Source organism: Conger conger, chromosome 2 (assembly GCF_963514075.1).
Source record: "Conger conger chromosome 2, fConCon1.1, whole genome shotgun sequence".
Lineage (NCBI taxonomy): Eukaryota > Metazoa > Chordata > Actinopteri > Anguilliformes > Congridae > Conger > Conger conger.
This window is the reverse complement of record NC_083761.1, coordinates 27,253,718-27,272,228: the sequence shown is the minus strand read 5'-3', so window position 1 is coordinate 27,272,228 and position 18,511 is coordinate 27,253,718. Positions and strand designations below refer to the sequence as shown.

Sequence of the window (18,511 nt, the reverse complement as noted above, 5' to 3'; positions counted from 1 at the left end):
TTTGGTAGAAACGAAAGGTTCAACGTCTTGTGGAATCCATGCCACAAAGAATTGCTGCTGTTTTAAGAGCACAGGGAGGCCCTACCCAGTATTAGTAGTTATAGTTCCTAATACAGTGAGTGTATATAGTCCTAATAACACTGTCAGTACTCAACTCTCATTCACACAAACATCTGAAAGTCTGTTTCTTATCCCATCAGTATTAAACTTGTACTTCTCTTGGCTGCAGGGAAGAACAAAGCTTGTCAAAAAGTAATATATTTTTATGTGTATTTTATTAGCTTTTTTTCATGACAGCCCTGTTCTTGTCAAACTGGATTATTGGCTACGTTATTTAACGTGTGAAAAGAAGCCCAGAAGACAGGCTCTAAACCGTTAGTGAAGGCTGTCTGAGAACATGTGATGCACAGTGACTTTAAGGCTCTGTAATGTTTAGAGAATTATAGCATTATAGCATTACCTCTCCCATTTCTCTCTCCCACACATAGCTGAATTATCCTCAGTGTGCACTATCCACCCACTCTGCAAACTTCTGCCAGGTGGTGACTGAATTGTGACAAAACATTTTTATCAGCGTAAAAATAAATGACCATCAAAGCAAATAAATGATGTCCCAGATTGAAAATGATAATGTAATGTGCAGGTGTATGTTGGTTTAGGTAAGTAAATTATATTTTTAGACTATTTGAGGGGGTCCTCAGAAACCTATTCCACTAGCGAGAACATTTTGTCCTAAATAAGCTACATGCAATCGGTTTCATTTTTGAAAGTGATGTGTGTTGGAAAGCACGGTCATAGCATGAATCAAGTAAGAGAGTTATGGTGCTCTCACTTGCTTCTCCCTTGGTTTTTGGCTTTGAGTGTATCAGGTGGTATCTTATGGCAAGAAGTGGCCATTCATGCCGTGCTTCGTGGTGGAAGCATGCACTGTGTTGTGTTGGAGACATTATGCCACCGTGGCTTCTATACTCTGGGGGAGAACTGGATGTTCGGTCAGTGTCCCCACAAGTCATCATGTCAAGCTTCTCACCTCCCTGCCTGGAATGTAGCTGCAGGTCTCTGACGGACAGTGAGCAAACCCAAAGGCTCCCATTCACACCCCACCTGAGCACCAGGCTGTGTGGTGTAGAGCAGAGAAAATGAGGGATATCGCTTAATGCCAGTGTACACTCAGTGATCACTTCATGGTTAGGCAGACCTGTACACCAGTGTATATCAAATCAGCCAATTATGTTACAGTAACTCCGTATGATCATGATTTGTTCTATGAAAATCTTTTGTTAATCTATTTTGGTACACAACAGAAATATCTGGGAGAATGTCTTTGTTGCTATGGCTACCAAAGATGAAAGGGAAGAAAATTACCTGTGAGGAAAATTACCTGAGAATTTAAAGTGCCAAATGTCAATTAGGCATGCTGTTACTAACTATGGCTATGTAGATGTATTTAGATGCTCATTCAGTTTTATTTATAATAATGTTTAAAAAATAATAAATTGTAATATGGCCGTTTAATTTGTGAGGCTATTAGGTTATGCACCACTATGCAAACACTATATATTGTCTATTGAGGCTTACTATTTTTTACAGTAGGTTTCTTTTGAAGTTGTTCGCTTGCCACCTTGGCAGTCAATTTGTATGAATTGCCCAAAGTAACAAAATACTGATGTTTTACTGATAGTATGTTTGGATTACTAATCTTGGCCTTGAGAGTCAGAATTGCGTTGATCCTGTTTGCCCACCGGGCATTGTTGGTCAGGAAAACTGAAAGGGTTATTTTATGGTTATCAGACATATCTCTGTCAGCTTTGATTTGAAGGATCGGTACTGTGTAACCCCGTGTTCTCACAGTGCCTGTCTTTGTTTGTTCTCTGTGTCCCATGATGTACTTTTTTGGGATTCGCTTTTATTGGTTACTTCTTGTGTCAGTGTCAATAAGAAGATAACATGTCAAGTTGCTTCAAAATACAAGCTATTACATATTTGCTTTCCCCCTAAGTACAAAAGTACATCATAACCGGGGTGTGTACTGTTGTGTCCCCTTGTGCATGAATCAGAACGGTGTGTGGAGGACTCAGTGGTTCAAAGTCTCCCTGACTCCCCTTAGAGACGTAGAACACATGTAAGCGGACATCAATGCATTAAATCTATCAGGGGTTGCTCATCTGACCTTGGCATGAAGCAGCATGCCTTTCTAGAAGAGGAGCCAATGTCACTTTAAATAAGCAGAGATGGTTAGTCCCTAGACCGTGTCAATCAGTTCCATTCACCGTGGCTGCTCTGCTGGGAAAGAAAACCTTCTGGCAGGTTTGCAGATCTGTTACAAATACCCATCCAACAGTTACAGTGAAATGCACCTTCTAGTCCTCGTGGTTGACTCAGTTGCACTAGGCAAGATCAATCGAGTGCAGAATAGTATTTTAATCACTGATGTGTATGACCCAGGTCTGAACGGTTGGCTTGCGTTGTCCTGCTCTGCCCTTCACGAGTGTAGTCTTCCCACACCTGTAAGTGTCAGAGGAGAACAGCAGCTCCGCGGTGGCTGGCTCATTAGCGTACAGCGCTTGCATAAAAAGCGTCCTGCTGCAATGAGGTAATGCAAACAGCACATCGCCAAACCCTCCAGTCCCACATGTCCGCAAGCTTACCCCCTCCGAGCCAAGAGATATAGATATGTAGATATGTTATATAATATGCTATAGTTCTCACACTCAAAGCGCTTTTAGAGCTTTTACAGTTATGAGGGGGAACACGCCTCAAACCACCACCAATGTGCAGCTCCCACCTGGGTGATGCAACGGCGGCCATTTTGTGCCAGAATACTCAGCACACATCAGTAGAAAGGTAGAGAGGGACGGAGGGTTTTCTTACCTGCGCCGTTGAACGAACAGTACCGCAAGCTTGCTCTCTCTGCTCGGCTCTTTCGTAACGGATTAGCGGGGGACACTGTGAGGGATGTTGCATGTGATTCGCAGTGTGACCCTGAACATTCCTGTACATTGAGCTGACGTGCAGAGGAAAAATACAGAATATCATCCAAAATGTCGAGGAAAGCATCACTGTGATAAGGCACTCTTGCTACTGTAAGACACTACTTGCAGCATGGAGAAAGTTCACAACAGATGTACAGTACGGAGCTTTCTCTGAAACAAACGTCAAGCTCCCTGACACATATACATTTGACTTTCGTCAAAACTGTACACATGGCACATTCTATATTGTTTTAGCCATATACATAATTCTTCTTGTTACTGCTGAATCAACTCAGTAAAACATCAAACGGCTGGGCAGAACACGCACGCATGGGATTATCCCTTAGTTATCCCTTAAGTTTCCACACTTTTTAAGACTCGCAGACCATGGAAGGTGGCTTTTCTCGCTTATCATTTATGTATCTGCAGGAGATTACTGCCAACCATTCAGTGTGTGTGTGTGTTAACATGACAGCGATCGCCGTTCCTGTTATAGAAGTGTGATTATGTTACTGTGTGTGATGGATAGTCCTTCAAAAGACACACATCGCAAGATTGCTTAGTGTTTTCCCTGCCCTGCTTTAGCTGGTGTACTTTGTGGTCAGCAGTTACTCTCTTCAATAAATCATGCTTTATTGGAACCTCTCTGAACTAATTTCTCCTGAGTTGGAATTCTTCCAACGTGATACTGGATGAGTAAAAAGGTGGTCTTGGAATAACCTTCCATGACAGTGACTTAATACATAGAGCCTTTATAGATTAGTTGATGACGCTAATAATGCAGGAAGAACCATTTGTTTGGGTCAAAGGAATAGATGCATTCTAATTTCCAGAACATTCTTAATGTTCTTCTCATAAAAGCCTCTGTCCAGGTCCACGTTATGCTCTATCCCCGCAGTGGCTCCACCCACCTTATGGTAGCCAACCTTAACAGGCCTTATGTGCCATGCAGATGGTGCTGGGAAGAGGGAGGTTTCCGACTACTCTATTCCAGGTGCATCAGAGCTCATTGGAGCAATGCTGAAGTGCAGAAGAAGGGCAGGTCACATGATCTCTCATACACATGCACAAAGACTCACACAGACGGACACACAGCAGGGGCTCTTTCACATACAGACACACACACACAAGATGGGTCAGGCAATCGCTTAGACGTGCACACACACACACACACACACACACACACACACACACACACTTATGCCTGCACACACACAGACGGCACACAGCAGTCACACAATTGCTCAAACATACACACATGTACAGGCACTCACTCACGCACACACACACGCACACACACATACAGTAGATGATTGAAGGTGCATGAATACATACTGGAGCACATAGCCTGAAATATTGGCACGCAATAAAAAACACTGGACTGAACATATAGATGCACCTGGAATAGGCAATACTCTTCTTGGATGACTAATGTTTGGAAATCTCAAATTTGCTTTTCTACTGACATACTAATGCAGTAGACAAGCCCCTAATACCAAATTTATTTTAAAAAATGTAAGGTGCAAAGTACTGTACACACACACACACACTGCTGCTGCAGGCCATTTTGAGTTTTTTCCTGGGTCTCAGATTCCCCTGCGGTTGGCAGTCTCTTTATCAGTGTCTTCCAGACCAACGTTCCCTGTGCCAGTAGAGCCCAGGGCACTATTGGTGCCAGGATTTCACCAATCCCTCAAGCACACCACTTTTCTTATTTTCACAAATAGTGAGCAGAACTCTGCCATTTGTGGGACTGTCTGACCTCACACAGCCCAAAATGGCTAAGAAGTCTCGTAGGGGTAAAAAGTTGGATGGGTGAGAATCTCTCTTGCTCGTACTCCTTCACTCTAAGCTCTGTTTGCGCTCATAGAACCAATTAAATACTCTCAGAAAGTGCAAACCCCACCTTCTGGTCCTCTTGGTTGGCTGAATTGCACCAGGCATGATCAATCGAGCACAGAAATTGAAATCCTAAATTACAATTATGCAGGTCTCCTCCTAACAACAGTCAAACCTCCCCCCACATCTCCGCAGAGGGGAGGCACCGGCGCACTTGCAACTCCCAAGTCATCTTATTTTAGTGGCCATTCCCTAACAGAAAACAAGACCAGTTAAACCTTCTGAAGCTTGGCATCGCAGGGGTTAACTAAGCCAGTCTTGGGGTGAAAATACGATGACACATAGGTGCTGAATTATTCACTATTCCTTTTTAATTAATATTTGATCACTCCGAGCCCACCCGTCCCGTTTTCCCAGTCAGTCAAACTGTTGATGATGACGGATTACACATTCTGTTTTTTCTGCCTTTAGAAGTGCTTTGCTGCGGGATGAAATTTAGTACTTCACTGGAGTCAGCCAGTAAAGAAAGTTTTTCCTAATCACACACTTCTGTTTTATTAAATGACCAAATGGATCCTACCATCGCTGCCAAACTAATGCCTTGTGTTCCCTACATAACTGACCTGGGTCTAATATGTAATTGTTTTAGATTCAAATACTTTTATACGCTTTACTGAGCTTGTCTGGTGTATTGGAATGTAAATACTGTCTTCTGTTGGCTCAATTGTTGCAAGATTAATTGAGCACAGAAATGTATTTAAATCCAATACCCAGGTCTTCTTAAAATTGCACTCAAAAATAATTCAGGTATTTTTGAGGGCTTACAGTATGCACTTCGGCATTGCATAAAATATGTAACGCAGTTTAACTTTACCTTTCAACTAATGTCCTGTAACTGTGCTACATTTAGACTCAAAACAGGTCACCAAGCACTAATGCGCGCATGAATATACGCTGCTAAAACAGGAGTAATTATGTAGTGGATGAGATCCCAAAATTTCCCTGTTGGATAGGTGATTCCCCGTTGGATACTAGATGTGATTTCTTCTGACTACATTCAGCTGCTAATGCCCCGGTCATCACCATTTTAAGCCTCGTATTGCTTACATGGTAGTGTGCATTTCTTAAACCACTGACTTAAAAATGGATAGTTCTGGTCTCTGCACATTTTCCGTGCCTCTAGTCTGAAAGCTCAAAGAAAGCCAATGTATTTTCGGAGCTTTCAGCACTGTGCTTTCTATTCCTATACTGCAGAACGGGGATATTTTGAGGGAAAACAATAACATTTTGGTCACGGGCATAATGGCAAAGCACCAGTACAGTAGAACCTCAGACAGTGAAGTAACCCTCAGAGTAACTGACTTACCACCGGCCAGCTAAATAGGCTCTGAACCCAGAAGTGGCACAAACAACACTTTCAGAAATGTACTGAAAGGTACAGTTGAGGAACATTTTTGTTCTTTGAGCAATATAATTCCAAAATGTACCCTGAAAGGTACAAAAATATTTTCTGGGTGCTAATAGAGTTTACAAGCAAAAAAGATGAATGAATTATTAAATGGTTATAATTTTATGTACCTATAGGGTACCAGTCCAGTGAGACGTTTTTACAATTTTAGGCTCTTTTTCATATCTTTTTTCTGAGTGTGAATGAAGCCATTTCTTCTTATATGACACATGGATTGCCTTGTTGTTATCACTGATGCAACAAGGAAACTGAAGCGACTCACACCTTCTAGTGATGGACTTATTTTGTGACAAATATCTCCATCACATTTGGAGTCTTTGCCCATGTATGATCAGATTTGCCCATGTATGCCTTTTACACCGTATATGCTGCTACAGCTGGGTTTTTGCTGGGGCACGTTTGGTAACGCTTTATTTCATAGCTCATTAACAAAATCTGCAAGTACCTTATGTAAGTACTGTGCAAGTAGTGTTTTTCATAGAACTTCCCTTTGAAATCAAAATGGCTACCTAATAAGAGCCGAGTATTTACCCGAGTGCTAGGTAATTAACGGACTATAAAATAAAGCGGGACCACACATTTTTATCTTGATGTAGAGAGCAGCTGATTATGCTCCTTGGTTATGAAACCCTGTGACCGATGCTACAGCCTGAGGCACGACGCTGTTGGGCGAGCTCATTAATTCTGCACACACGTGTGCACGTACACAGACGTTCACACCCTGTCTCTGCAGTGCGGGCAGCAGATGCAGAAGGTCAGCTACCTTTTAAGCTGATACATGAGGCGCGAGTTTTCTGGTCAAAGGTTGGGCTGAAGTACAATAATTAGTAACCGCCAGGCTCCGGATTTATAAACAAATCGGAATGCCAACTTCTCAAAAAAAAACTAGAACAAGAAAAGATTCATTAGCAGGAAACTTTAAAAATTCTATAATTTCACTGTTAGTTGTTCTTTTTTTGTATGGACAATGAAATGCAATCTAGGTAGTACTCTCTCAATATATTCGTCCCATGTAATTATGTAACTACAGGACAAATATATTGCTGCACCGAAATTTGAATAAACACCAAATGTGTGACGCTCATCAAATATGCACATTTTAAAAATATAGGGATTTAAATATGAAGGCATGCAGAAAGCATTTGGTGAGCTCATCACAGTTGGCATGCCTCCGGTTAATCTGACCTGAGTACTCATTATTTCCCTTCTGCAGGAAAGGGAAAATGTTTTATTTGTTTTAGCTGGGCTATGATTTGATGAGCAAGTCGAGGGACAGGACCATCATGAACTGCCTGTGGAAGAGGTTGACATCTGTCCAAGAGGAGATTGATGTGTCACGAGGAACCAGCTGTCATTTACCCTAATTAATGACAAATGGCAGCGCATGCAGCATAAACAAGGACCATCGAACCCTCCTGGAGGTCACATGGAATGTGCCGGTAACCTTAATGATGCGGGGTCCAGCTAGCCAACACTCGGTATTGATTTATGCAAACGCTTCCCCCTTCTCCCCCGCCCCTGTGCTTTTTGTCCCAGTTGGCTGGCTGCGGTCAGAAGCGTTTGATCCGCTGTCGAATTTCATGGCGCGCCGATCGCGCTCTGTTTTCCCTCAATCGGTCGAATCGAAGGGGACCGCAGGAATGTCCCTCATGAGCGTTTGAGCGGATGGTTTTCGCCGCTATGAGCTTTCATCTCCACTCGGTGCAGTCTTGAGCTCGAGGCTTACAAGTCTTTGGGGGAAAGAATCGAGCCACCCTCAGCTGTCTTCCCGCCAGCTTTGGGTTTGGTGCTAGGCAGGATAATCCAACCCCCCCCCCCTCCCCCAAGAAAAGAGAAAACAGATTAATGTGTGGCAATGTTAGCTGGAATTAAATAAATCAACATTAACATGCATGATGTTTCATTGCTCTAAAGACCAGCTGATTTTACAGTACTCCATTCACACACTGTACATTTTGCATCAGTCAGGTAATATGGAGGAGTGTAGCTATGTTTGTACTGAGCTGCTGACTGTACAAAAAGGTAAACTGCAATAAAATCAAGGGAGGGTAGCCAGCCTGTCCTTGGAAATCGAATCCGTTTGACCTGATTCTTCGCGCTTGACATAGTTAAGGAAAGATGGTGTTTAAATACATTTTTTTAAAGTCAAAACTATATATAGCCCAGCTATATCCTAACACCTCTGTGCACTATTATTTAATGGCTCCATTACCATGTTGTTTGTGCCAGTGTTTGGATGTTTGAACTGAAACCGGGCTGACACCAAGGAAAGAGCTTTTTTCAAGTCTGAACCTTACGGACCATTATAGGGATATAGCAATGGCCCTGGTGCAGAATGCTCATCTGGGTACTTCACCTCTCTGAAATAACAATATGCTTGGACCCTCTGGGCTGTCAAAGCTTCGACCAGGCCTAGTTTTTCATGGCAGTTTAATATTCCATTAACTCACCACCTCCTTGGCCTTGGTTTTAATAGCAAATTATGCTCACCCTCTTTCAGCCCGACGGTATTCATTCTATAATTTGTGTGCAGTTGATTTATTCCCCAGCGCTGTGTACTGTAAGACAGAGGTTAGAAATATGCTGGTTTAGAAGAAGACCTAGGTATTTAATTGTAATACCTAAAAAAATATTTCACCTCCATTTCCCTTTCTTTGTCAGCCCCGCGACTGACAAAGGCAAAATTGCGGATTACATCTGCCGGCAGGTTGCCATGTTCATGAGGGATTTACCCAGTGTGCTCCGTGTCCTGGTCAGCCCCTAATGTAAACGCAGTGGGTTTAACCAGCTGGCAGGCTAACTAATCTGTCACACTTTGTCTCGGCCAGCGGTCCTCAATTCGCCTTTGATGAGGTCGTAAAAATGCGACAAAAACCCAGCTAAGAAAAGGCCGCATTGTGGCCGACTCGTTAAAATGCTGCTCAGATGGTATGATCGCAAGAGAGGAGGAGGGGCGTACATACCGAGCTCATTTACCCCAATCCCCCGGGTATTGTCTTGTCACCACCTTCCCACAGATAATAACCACCCGTCTGCGCCTTTGTTTAAGTAACGGAATGGCACCGAGCTGCCAGGCTTCTGTTTCTCCCGTCGGCAAACACGGCAGAACCTAAAATGGATACCTGTTTCGCTGTCTGATTGATATGCGCTGAAATGTTCATCCAAGCCAGGTATTTGCTGGCCTGCTGTTCCATATGTTTACAATGCTTCGCTCTAGTGTTTAATTTGTCAATCATAAAGTGTCTGAGCTTAATGTGAAAGAGGGAAGGTGGGTTGTGTGTGGAGGCTGGAGGGACATCATCAGAGATGGAGTGCGTCATCATGCATATGATGCCGAACAATGTAGTCACTGTGACAATAACACTATGAATTTCACAAGTATCTATTGACCATAAATTAACGTATACGGTGGGATGCAAAAATTTGGGAACCACTGGTTTACATGTAATCTGTATGTGATCGAAAGCAAACCTGAACTCTAAATGGTACATAATGGGACTTAAACACAAGACCTTTCTGTACATTTTAAAGCAAGATTGCTTTTTATTTTTATTTTTTTTACTGTTTAAATTATTAAAAAAAGGAAAAGGGCCATGTGAAAAAGTTTGGGAACCTTTTTGGATTATTCTTTGTTCACAATATGATTACTAAGGCCCAGATCCAGGTGATTTACTTATTGGGGTTTCAATGAATCAGTATAATTCCAGGACTGACCTTTTATTCTGAAGTAACTCCATACCTTCTAACATATCCAACTGCAGTGGCTGTTCTGTCTGGTGTTAACAACCATGGGTTCCTCTAAACCAGTGGTGGAGCCAGAGGGGTGGCCGTGGGGGGGCACTGGCTAACCTTAAAATCTGATTGGCCAGCCCCCGTGCCACCCCAATCTCTGTCACGTACCTGGCTGATAAGAATGATTACACCCACCCATTTGAGGTTCCTTCAGTGCGTGTTTGAGTCGCCCACACATTCCATCCAGTAGGAACAGATTTGAAGTTTAGAAAGTACATTTTTCAAAAAATGCCATTTAAGTGAGCATGCTCTCATTCATTTGTATTAAGCATTAAGCTAAGTTATTGTATCTAAGTTGTTTGTTTATAAAAGGAATACATGGAATATGCATATTATATCTTGTTTAGTGGGTTATTTTTATGTTTATGCATTTTGGACCATCTTCCTTGGGTTGCCAGTCCCTTTGTGATTAGTAAGCTCACCGGTGCTGTCTTTCTTCTTAATTATGTTCCAAACTGTTGATTTTGGTAAGCCTAAAGTTTGGCCAATGTCCATTTTATTCTTGTTTCTCTGTCTTATAATGGCTTCTTTGACTTTCATTGGTACAACCATGGTCCTCCTGTTGATAAATGGCAATAATAAATAATAGATTTAAAGACAAGGCAATTAAACACACCTGAGCAATTACAAACACCTATGAAGCCATGTGTCCCAAACATTATGGTGCCCTCAAATCGGGGGACTATGTATAAACACATGTAATTTCTACATGGTGAAACCAAAATGTAGAAAATTTAAATCTGAGAATGTGCACTATAACCACATGTTAATTGGGTGATTCCAAATCAAGACATAATGAGTCTTTGTCCTAAACAAACATTATGGAGGGCACTTTATATAGAAAGGGCTGCAATTGATCTGATATAGATGTAATTACCCTCAAATTAAGGCTGACAGTCCACACTTTAACCTCATATTCATGGTTTTTCAAATTTCAAATCCAATTACCTGGAGTACAGAGCCAAAACTGTGCCACCATCCCAATACTTTTGCATTTAACTGTATGTATTATGGAACATGAAGTTTTCTAGAAAACATAAGACGTCCTGTAACCCCGCATAACACATTTTGATGATTCAAATACAAATTGAATCAGTGGCCCTGCCAACCATCCTATGATTTTATTTTCTCATGGACCAACCCCCACCTGTCTACATGTTAAAACAAAGACATTGGATAGTGTACTCTGTCACCCCCATGAGCTGAAGACCCCTGCTCTTGTGTCAGGGAGGAAGAGGATGATGAATGCGTTTCTCCCCAGTGGGTCTCCTGCCCCCCTCCTCCATTACTTACAGAGCCGAGAGCCATAATGAGCCCTTTGAGGGCAACAGAGACCCTGTGGGACTCGACCCACTTTGAGGTCACGTGACTTGGGAGGCGAAGCATGATTCTGCACTGAGTGTGGATTGGTTTCTTTTTTGGTGCTCCACATAATGACTGGGGTCAAGCTGTTCCCTGATCTGTATCTCTCATTGATTCCTCTGAGTGATGTCTTCATAAACTGCCACAATGACCAACGCATCTTCTCTCCTAGGACTTGTAAATCCATTACTTCACAGAATATTTAGAGTCTTTATTTTGTTTACCTGCATAGGGTTAGGTGGCTTGCAGTGTCTGTATCACATTTGTGATTTTCAAGTATGTAAATACTGACGTGTATGACACACTATTTTGATGTAAATTGATAATGATAGATGGTTCTGTTTACTGTTTTATCCTATTTCTGAAATCAGGCAATTTACTAGACAATGCAAGACCCGTTGTGTCCCTAGCGTAGTTTGCCCATTTGTAAGTGAGACTGTATACTGCTGTACCATGAGCTAAATATATTACATGCAGCACAATAATAATAAACCTAGGATAGATTTGCCAGAAATATTACATGGGAAACATACTCTGGGGACCAAGTACCATACAGATTTAACCCAGGGAGGAGGTTATATCATTGTAACTGCAGTGCTTCCAGCCAGGTTTCAATAATGCATCTTATATAGAATGCATCATATTTATTTAGATATAATACTTGACCCTCAACCACCCATGGACATATTTCCTGCTTACAATACATTTGTGCATCCATTTTCCTCACTGCAAAAAAAACCTGTCTGAACTGTTTTAGTCTTGTAATGAGACATAAAATATTTTTTAGTAGATAATATTAGCTTGTTCAAAGTTACTGTTTGTTTGACAAGTGAAATTATCTTACCCCAATGGCAAATCTTGAAAGTCTATAGAGTAATAGAAATAAAAATGTCTCAAATTAAGACCTTCTTAGTCTTATATTTAGACTTAATATCGTATTTCTATTACTTGTTAAGATAGATTTTTAAAGACTTTTATTTTTTGCAGTGCTAATACTTGTTGTTCCCATCATCACCTGCAGGTGTGGCGTGGCACGGTGGCCAGAATGCGCTATCGCCGCATGCGAGCCGCCCTCACCTTCCTGCGGGCCTACCGCCGCTACAAAGTCCGAACCTACGTCCGCGACATCAACCGCTCCTTCAAAAACGTCCGGACCATGAAGGACCATGGGAAGCATATCAAGTGGCCCATTCCGCCCAAAGTCCTGCGCAAGTTCGAGGAGTCGCTGAGGAGCATCTACAACAGGTCGCCGCTTATTTTTCTGCCGCGTTGCCGTGCGGTCGCAGAATTCTGCACAACCTTCAATAAATGTTTCATTTTTTTGCTACAGGGAGCACTTGTGCTTGCAAGTCCTGCCTGTAGCCTCAGGTTTATCTATATTAATGAGGACGTCATTGCGATCAAAGTGAGATTTGATGTAGCCGGATAGCTGGCGCAGCAGATTTGCGTACCGGAAGAAAAGCACGGTTTCTTAGGTGAAGTTGAAGTTTCACGCTGTGTTCGTTTGCGCGGAGCAGGTGGTGGGCGTGGACCCTCATCAAAGGCCTCTCGCCTGAGGAGACGTTGCAGATGAGGGCCAAGGTGGCCACTTTGGATGCTCTGAAGGGTCAGAGGGCAGACCTGGGTCTACAAAGGGCGTGGGAAGGAAACTACCTGGTGAGTCTGTATCCCTCCATCTTCACCCAGGAGGTCTTGTCAGGCAGTGCTTTCTCTCCCTTTAAAGACCCACATGCATCAGCATTCTCTTCCTGTTTTAGTATTTAAAACGCAAACAAAAACGTTCTCAATGAGCAGGAAATCGCTTTCTATGCCGCTCAGAATAGCAATTAGACTCTACAATATGCATACTTCTACCAAAATAGCTAACTGTTTTACCTGAATCAGTATGGAACAGAAATTGAAAGCTCCAGGATGATATGAAAAGCTCAAAAACAATAGATGGCCATTAAGCCATCTGCCTATTTGAATGTGGGCCTTTCAGTTTTCCTTGACCACATCCCATGGGATTTATAAATCCATTATTTTAAAGCGTATTTAAAGTTTTGTAATGCATACCTGCATATGGTCAAAGTTGTCTTGCAGTGCCTGTATCACATTCGTATTTTTTAAAAATGCGTGTATGCTGGACAACTCTGATACAAGGTGATGATTGATATTTCAGCCTAATGCCTAATCTTTAATCGTATTTCTGATTAATCTGAAATTCAGAAATTTACTAGATAATGCAAGACCTTTTTGTCCCTAGTGTAGTTTGCTTTATTGCTCTCAACCACCCATGGATGTATTTCCTGCTTACAGTACCCACAGTCATGTCCAAAAACTTGGGCGGCCCTGGTCAAAAAGCCTTTTACAATGAATATCCGAGTGAACAGAAGCGAACCTGACTTTTAAAGGGTACAAAGTTAAACATGTCAAATTTATTCAAATTTTAAAGCAAGATTACTTTTTCCTTTTTTTACAGTTTCAAAATAATTAAAATATGGAAAAGGGCCCTGTGCAATAATTTGGGAGCCCAGTTAGTACTTTGTAACTCCTCGGGCAAGTATAACAGCTTGTAAATTATTCCTGTTGTCAGTGAAGTCTTTCAATTCTCGCTTTTGGAATTTTTCCGTATTCTTCCTGACAGAACACCTCTAGCTCAGAAATATTCTTCAGCTTCCTTGCATGTCCGGCATGTTTGAGATCTCTCCAGAGATATTCAGTAATATTCAAGTCCGTGGTGACCATTCCAAAACCTTCATCTGTCTTTTCTGGATGTATTTTCTGGTTGATTTTGATGTATGCTTTGGATCATTGTCTTGCTGGAATGCCCAACCTCTCTTAAACATCAATGTCTGGACTGACCTTAAAATATTAGCCTCTAGAATTTCTTGATATTTGGTGGAATCCATTCTTCCTTCCGCTCACACAGTATTTCCTGTGCCCCCAGCTGCCACACAGCCCCGAAACATAATGTATTCACCATGCTTCTCAGTTGGCAAGGTGTTTTTCTGAACAAAGGCTTCATCCTCTTTTCTCCAAACTTACTTTCTTTGGTGATGGGCAAAAAGCTTGTCAGTCCAAAGCACATTGTTCCAAAAGGATTCAGGATTTTCAATGTTTTCTTTTGCGTACTTCAAATGCTGAGTTTTGAGATCCTTCTTTCTGACATGGTCTTTGTTGTTTAAAGTATGCTGTATTGTTGTCCTGTGAACAGCTAGACCTATATCTGCTACTCTTCTTTGCAGCTCTTTTGCAGTGATGTGTGGGTTCTTCTGAGCATTTCTCAGGCCATTCTATCTGAAAATTTTCTTTGTCTTTCAGACCTTGACTTCAACTGTTCAATTTATCTTACATTTTCTAATAATGTTTCTAACAGTGGAAACGTTGCAAGTTTTTGTAGACTTCACCTTCTTGGTGGAAATTAATTACTTTCATTCTGACATCCTTGGACAACTGTTTAGAAGGAACCATGGTTGTTAACACTAGATACTTCAGAAGTAAAACTTCAGAGTTACTTCAGAATACAGAGTTCAGCCCTGGAATTATTCACCTGACTCATTGAAGCCCTAACGAGTAAATCACCTGGCTCTGGGCCTTGGTAATAATTTTCTTAAAAAGTAACAAAGAATAATCCAAAATGGTTTCCACATTTTTGCACAGGGCCCTTTTCTTTTTTAAATATGATTTATAAACATTAAAAATAAAAATAAAAAGCCATCTTGCTTTAAAATGAGCAGAAAGGTCTCATGTTAATCCGTACCATTTGGAGTTCAGGTTTGCTTTTGATCACATACAGGTTCATCAGGTTCACAGACATTTTCCTGCACCCTACTGTATGTGCATGCATTTGTCTGCTTACAGTTTTGAATACCCCTGCTGAAAAAACAGCTCAAGGTATGTTTTCAAACAGCTGGTAGCTGGTTTACCAATTCAGCCCAGCTCCAAGCTTGACACGGTTTGACCAGCTTGAGCTGTGCTTAGACACAGCTGGTAGCTAGTTGACCAGCAACCCGCTCAGACAAGCTACCAGTACTAGCTGGGTGACCAGCTCATATCCTGCTAGACCAGCTTATGACCAGCTTGAATTTTCAAGCTGGCATAGTTGTATTTTACAGCAGAAACTTGTGCTGGAGGTCTTCTTCTGCCATCCTTTCTCTCTCTTTATATCTTCTTGATAAAAAAAAAAAAAATGTTCTTTTAATGTTTTATTTCACATTATCTGTCTGTAGAAGCGAGATAGCCCCGAGACTGCATCCTCCTTCACCCTGGTGTCCAATGACTTGCAACGCAAGGACAAGTTTATGAGGGTACTCTTCTCCTGCAATGTCCGCAAGGTAGGTTCCCCTAAACCAAGAGAGTCCGTCAACTTCGCAGTAGCCTGCCTCTGTCCTCCACTTATCAGCAAAGCTCAGATTTGAATCGCTTTGCTCTGGCAGTGACGATGGTTTTGCATTTCCCAGATCAACCGCTTTAACAAGTCAGAGGACCGCACGGTCTTGATTACCGACCGACATCTTTACAAGATGGACCCCCTCAAGCAGTACAAGCCTATGAAGAGCATCCCACTCTACAACGTATGTACTTTACCGGACTGTACTCCTCCACAACACTATGCTAAAAAGTAATTGGGCAATTCCACAGTAATGTAAACTTGAGCATGAAAAAATTAACTTACTTCACATTTACCCTTAGGGAGTGTTGGATTACAGATTTGTTTAGGCCATTGTATTAATTAAACAGCATGTTATTACCATGACAGTGCAGGATACATTGTCCCAAATATAGGTCTTTTCAGTCAACTACATTTAATAGCTTTTTTAAAGCGCTCACTGAACTTGTTTTTCATTCACATCTACCCCCCAGTGTTCTTTTATGAAATTGAGATAAATAAGTCAAAATTAATCAAATGTGTCGATGCGACCCTTGCGTTAAGACACTGATAAGTATTGAATGACATTATGTAATTATCATGTACGCATGACTATACTATTATTAATAACAAGATATTAAACTTTCATTGCAAAACAAGTTTAATTTTGAGGCGCTTTGTTTAAAAAAATGGTGTATAAAACCCAGTTGGATTGTACCATAATTACAAGTTCAGTGCATAATTTTTCTGCACCAAAGCTAGGTGGAACAATTATTTACAACATGGTATCATATCGGTTGGACAAATATGAAACCTGCGGAATTGTTACATTAACTTTTTTCCGCCAACTTTCATTGTTCAGTTGCCCACTTGCTCATGTTGTTGCCCATCACTCAACTTAGAGAATGTAGAGAATTAATGGATTTCCAGCAACTGGTTGACGAAATCGTTCATAGTGTGAACACGGGGTAATATCCAACACTCAATAGGGTGGTGAAGCTGAAGTCCCGCTGAATTTCATTTCTGCTATAGTGCTATGTGATCAGAATTCATCATAAAATGCAACAACAACAACTTCATCTCTCTTCAACTTGAATATCTGGACTGACCTTCAAACAGGAGTCGCTAGAATTTATTCATTTTTCATTGTTTCTAACCAATAACCTCAATGGCATTCATCCAAACAGTAACATGAAAATATACTGTAAAAGTGCAATCAAATAATCAACAGTACAAACTTGTAAAAATACCCAAATCAGAAACAAATCCGTATAAGCAAAGCAACTAAGTTTCTCACTTGGGTGGATGAACACTAATGGTAAGTGAAAGTCAAAGTTACCATTTGCATTGGCTATGTCCGTGTGACGCAATCTTTACTTGATTTAAAATTATTTGCCTGCTTCTCGCTTCCAGTTCCATCCAACAGCTAATTTTCTCCCGGTCCTTATTTTTGTCAAAAGTGGTATATATCTTGTAGGCTAACTTCAAACTCACTCCCTTGTCTAATTTTGAAAAGTTACTTGTTTTTTTGCAGTTGTCATTTTGTATTAATGTTATAATTCCAATTCCATAACCTGTTCGGTTGACCAGAGTTTAGGTTTTGGTTCTGCTGTAATGTCTCAGCTAAAAATGATTTGTTATCATGTGTCAATAAGATAATGTATTGTGGCAGTTTTGTATTATGTTTAGAGAACTCAGTTGTAGGTTTGATTCCCTGGTGGGGAGCTGCCATTGTACCATTGAGCAAGGGTATATGTAAGTATATGTAAATTGTATTTGGGAAAAAATGTTTTGTATAAATAATTTTGACATTGTAGCATACAGCACATTGTAGCATTGTCACTAGGGGTGGACCACCAACCATTTACGGGGCAGCATGTAGCATAGTGGCTAGTGCATGACTGGTGGGTTCAATCCCCATTGTGGCCATGATAAGATCAGTGTGGCACTTAATCATACATTTCTCAAGGGGGGACTGGCCCCTGCTTTGTCGCTTTGGACAAAAGCATCAGCTAAATTACTGTAATGTAATGTACTACAGACAAGTACTCATCAGGTTGAGGTTGAGTCAACATGTCAGTGAGCCTTTTTCAATGATAGGAAGGGATTTACAATGTTCTTATAACAATCTTTTAACACAAAAATCCTACCTATTGTACATTTAAATGTAAAAGAATTGTAAAGTAAGAATTTTCTTCTTTTTTTTTCTTTCTAAATTAATTGTCATAGTGGAAGGTTAAAACATGTATGCGTGTTACCCTTGTTACAAGTCAAAACAAGCTTTTATCTTATTTTAATAACAGTCTATGCCAGAAATACGCCATTTTTAAGTGGGTCTGCTGCCGTAAAACAGGAAACATAAATAATAAATAGTTAAGTAAATTCAAGGACAAATCACTTTGTAAACTTTCCCGCCCCAAATTGTCACTTATATTGTACAATGCTACATATATTTGACATATTGCATTGAGATTTCTTCATTTTATCTTTGAAACATGGATCCACTCTACCAATTGATGATTGATTATTCTCTATAACACCTTCATAGGACACGGCCCACACAGGTTTTCCCATCTGAGCTTGGTTGACAAAGTCCACGCTGTTTTCACACCGCATTCGAAGCACCGTCATTTTTAAACGCTGACAAGGTTCAAAACCTTGAACCATCAGCGGGATCAGCGTGGGATGTAACAGGCTTAAACGCGAGGAGTTGACCTTGCGATGGCG

At 41.1% G+C, this 18,511-nt stretch overlaps 1 protein-coding gene across 1 annotated transcript in view; it reads left to right on the top strand.

The window, feature by feature from the left end:
• The window catches only part of myo1d (myosin 1D), a 105,665-nt gene that overhangs the window by 63,708 nt on the left and 23,446 nt on the right, over window positions 1–18,511 (top strand). The window contains exons 17-20 of the mRNA XM_061231199.1: window positions 12,455–12,678; window positions 12,951–13,089; window positions 15,645–15,749; window positions 15,876–15,989. Coding sequence (XP_061087183.1) covers window positions 12,455–12,678; window positions 12,951–13,089; window positions 15,645–15,749; window positions 15,876–15,989 — 582 coding nt within the window. The remainder of the gene's footprint in view (window positions 1–12,454; window positions 12,679–12,950; window positions 13,090–15,644; window positions 15,750–15,875; window positions 15,990–18,511) is intronic.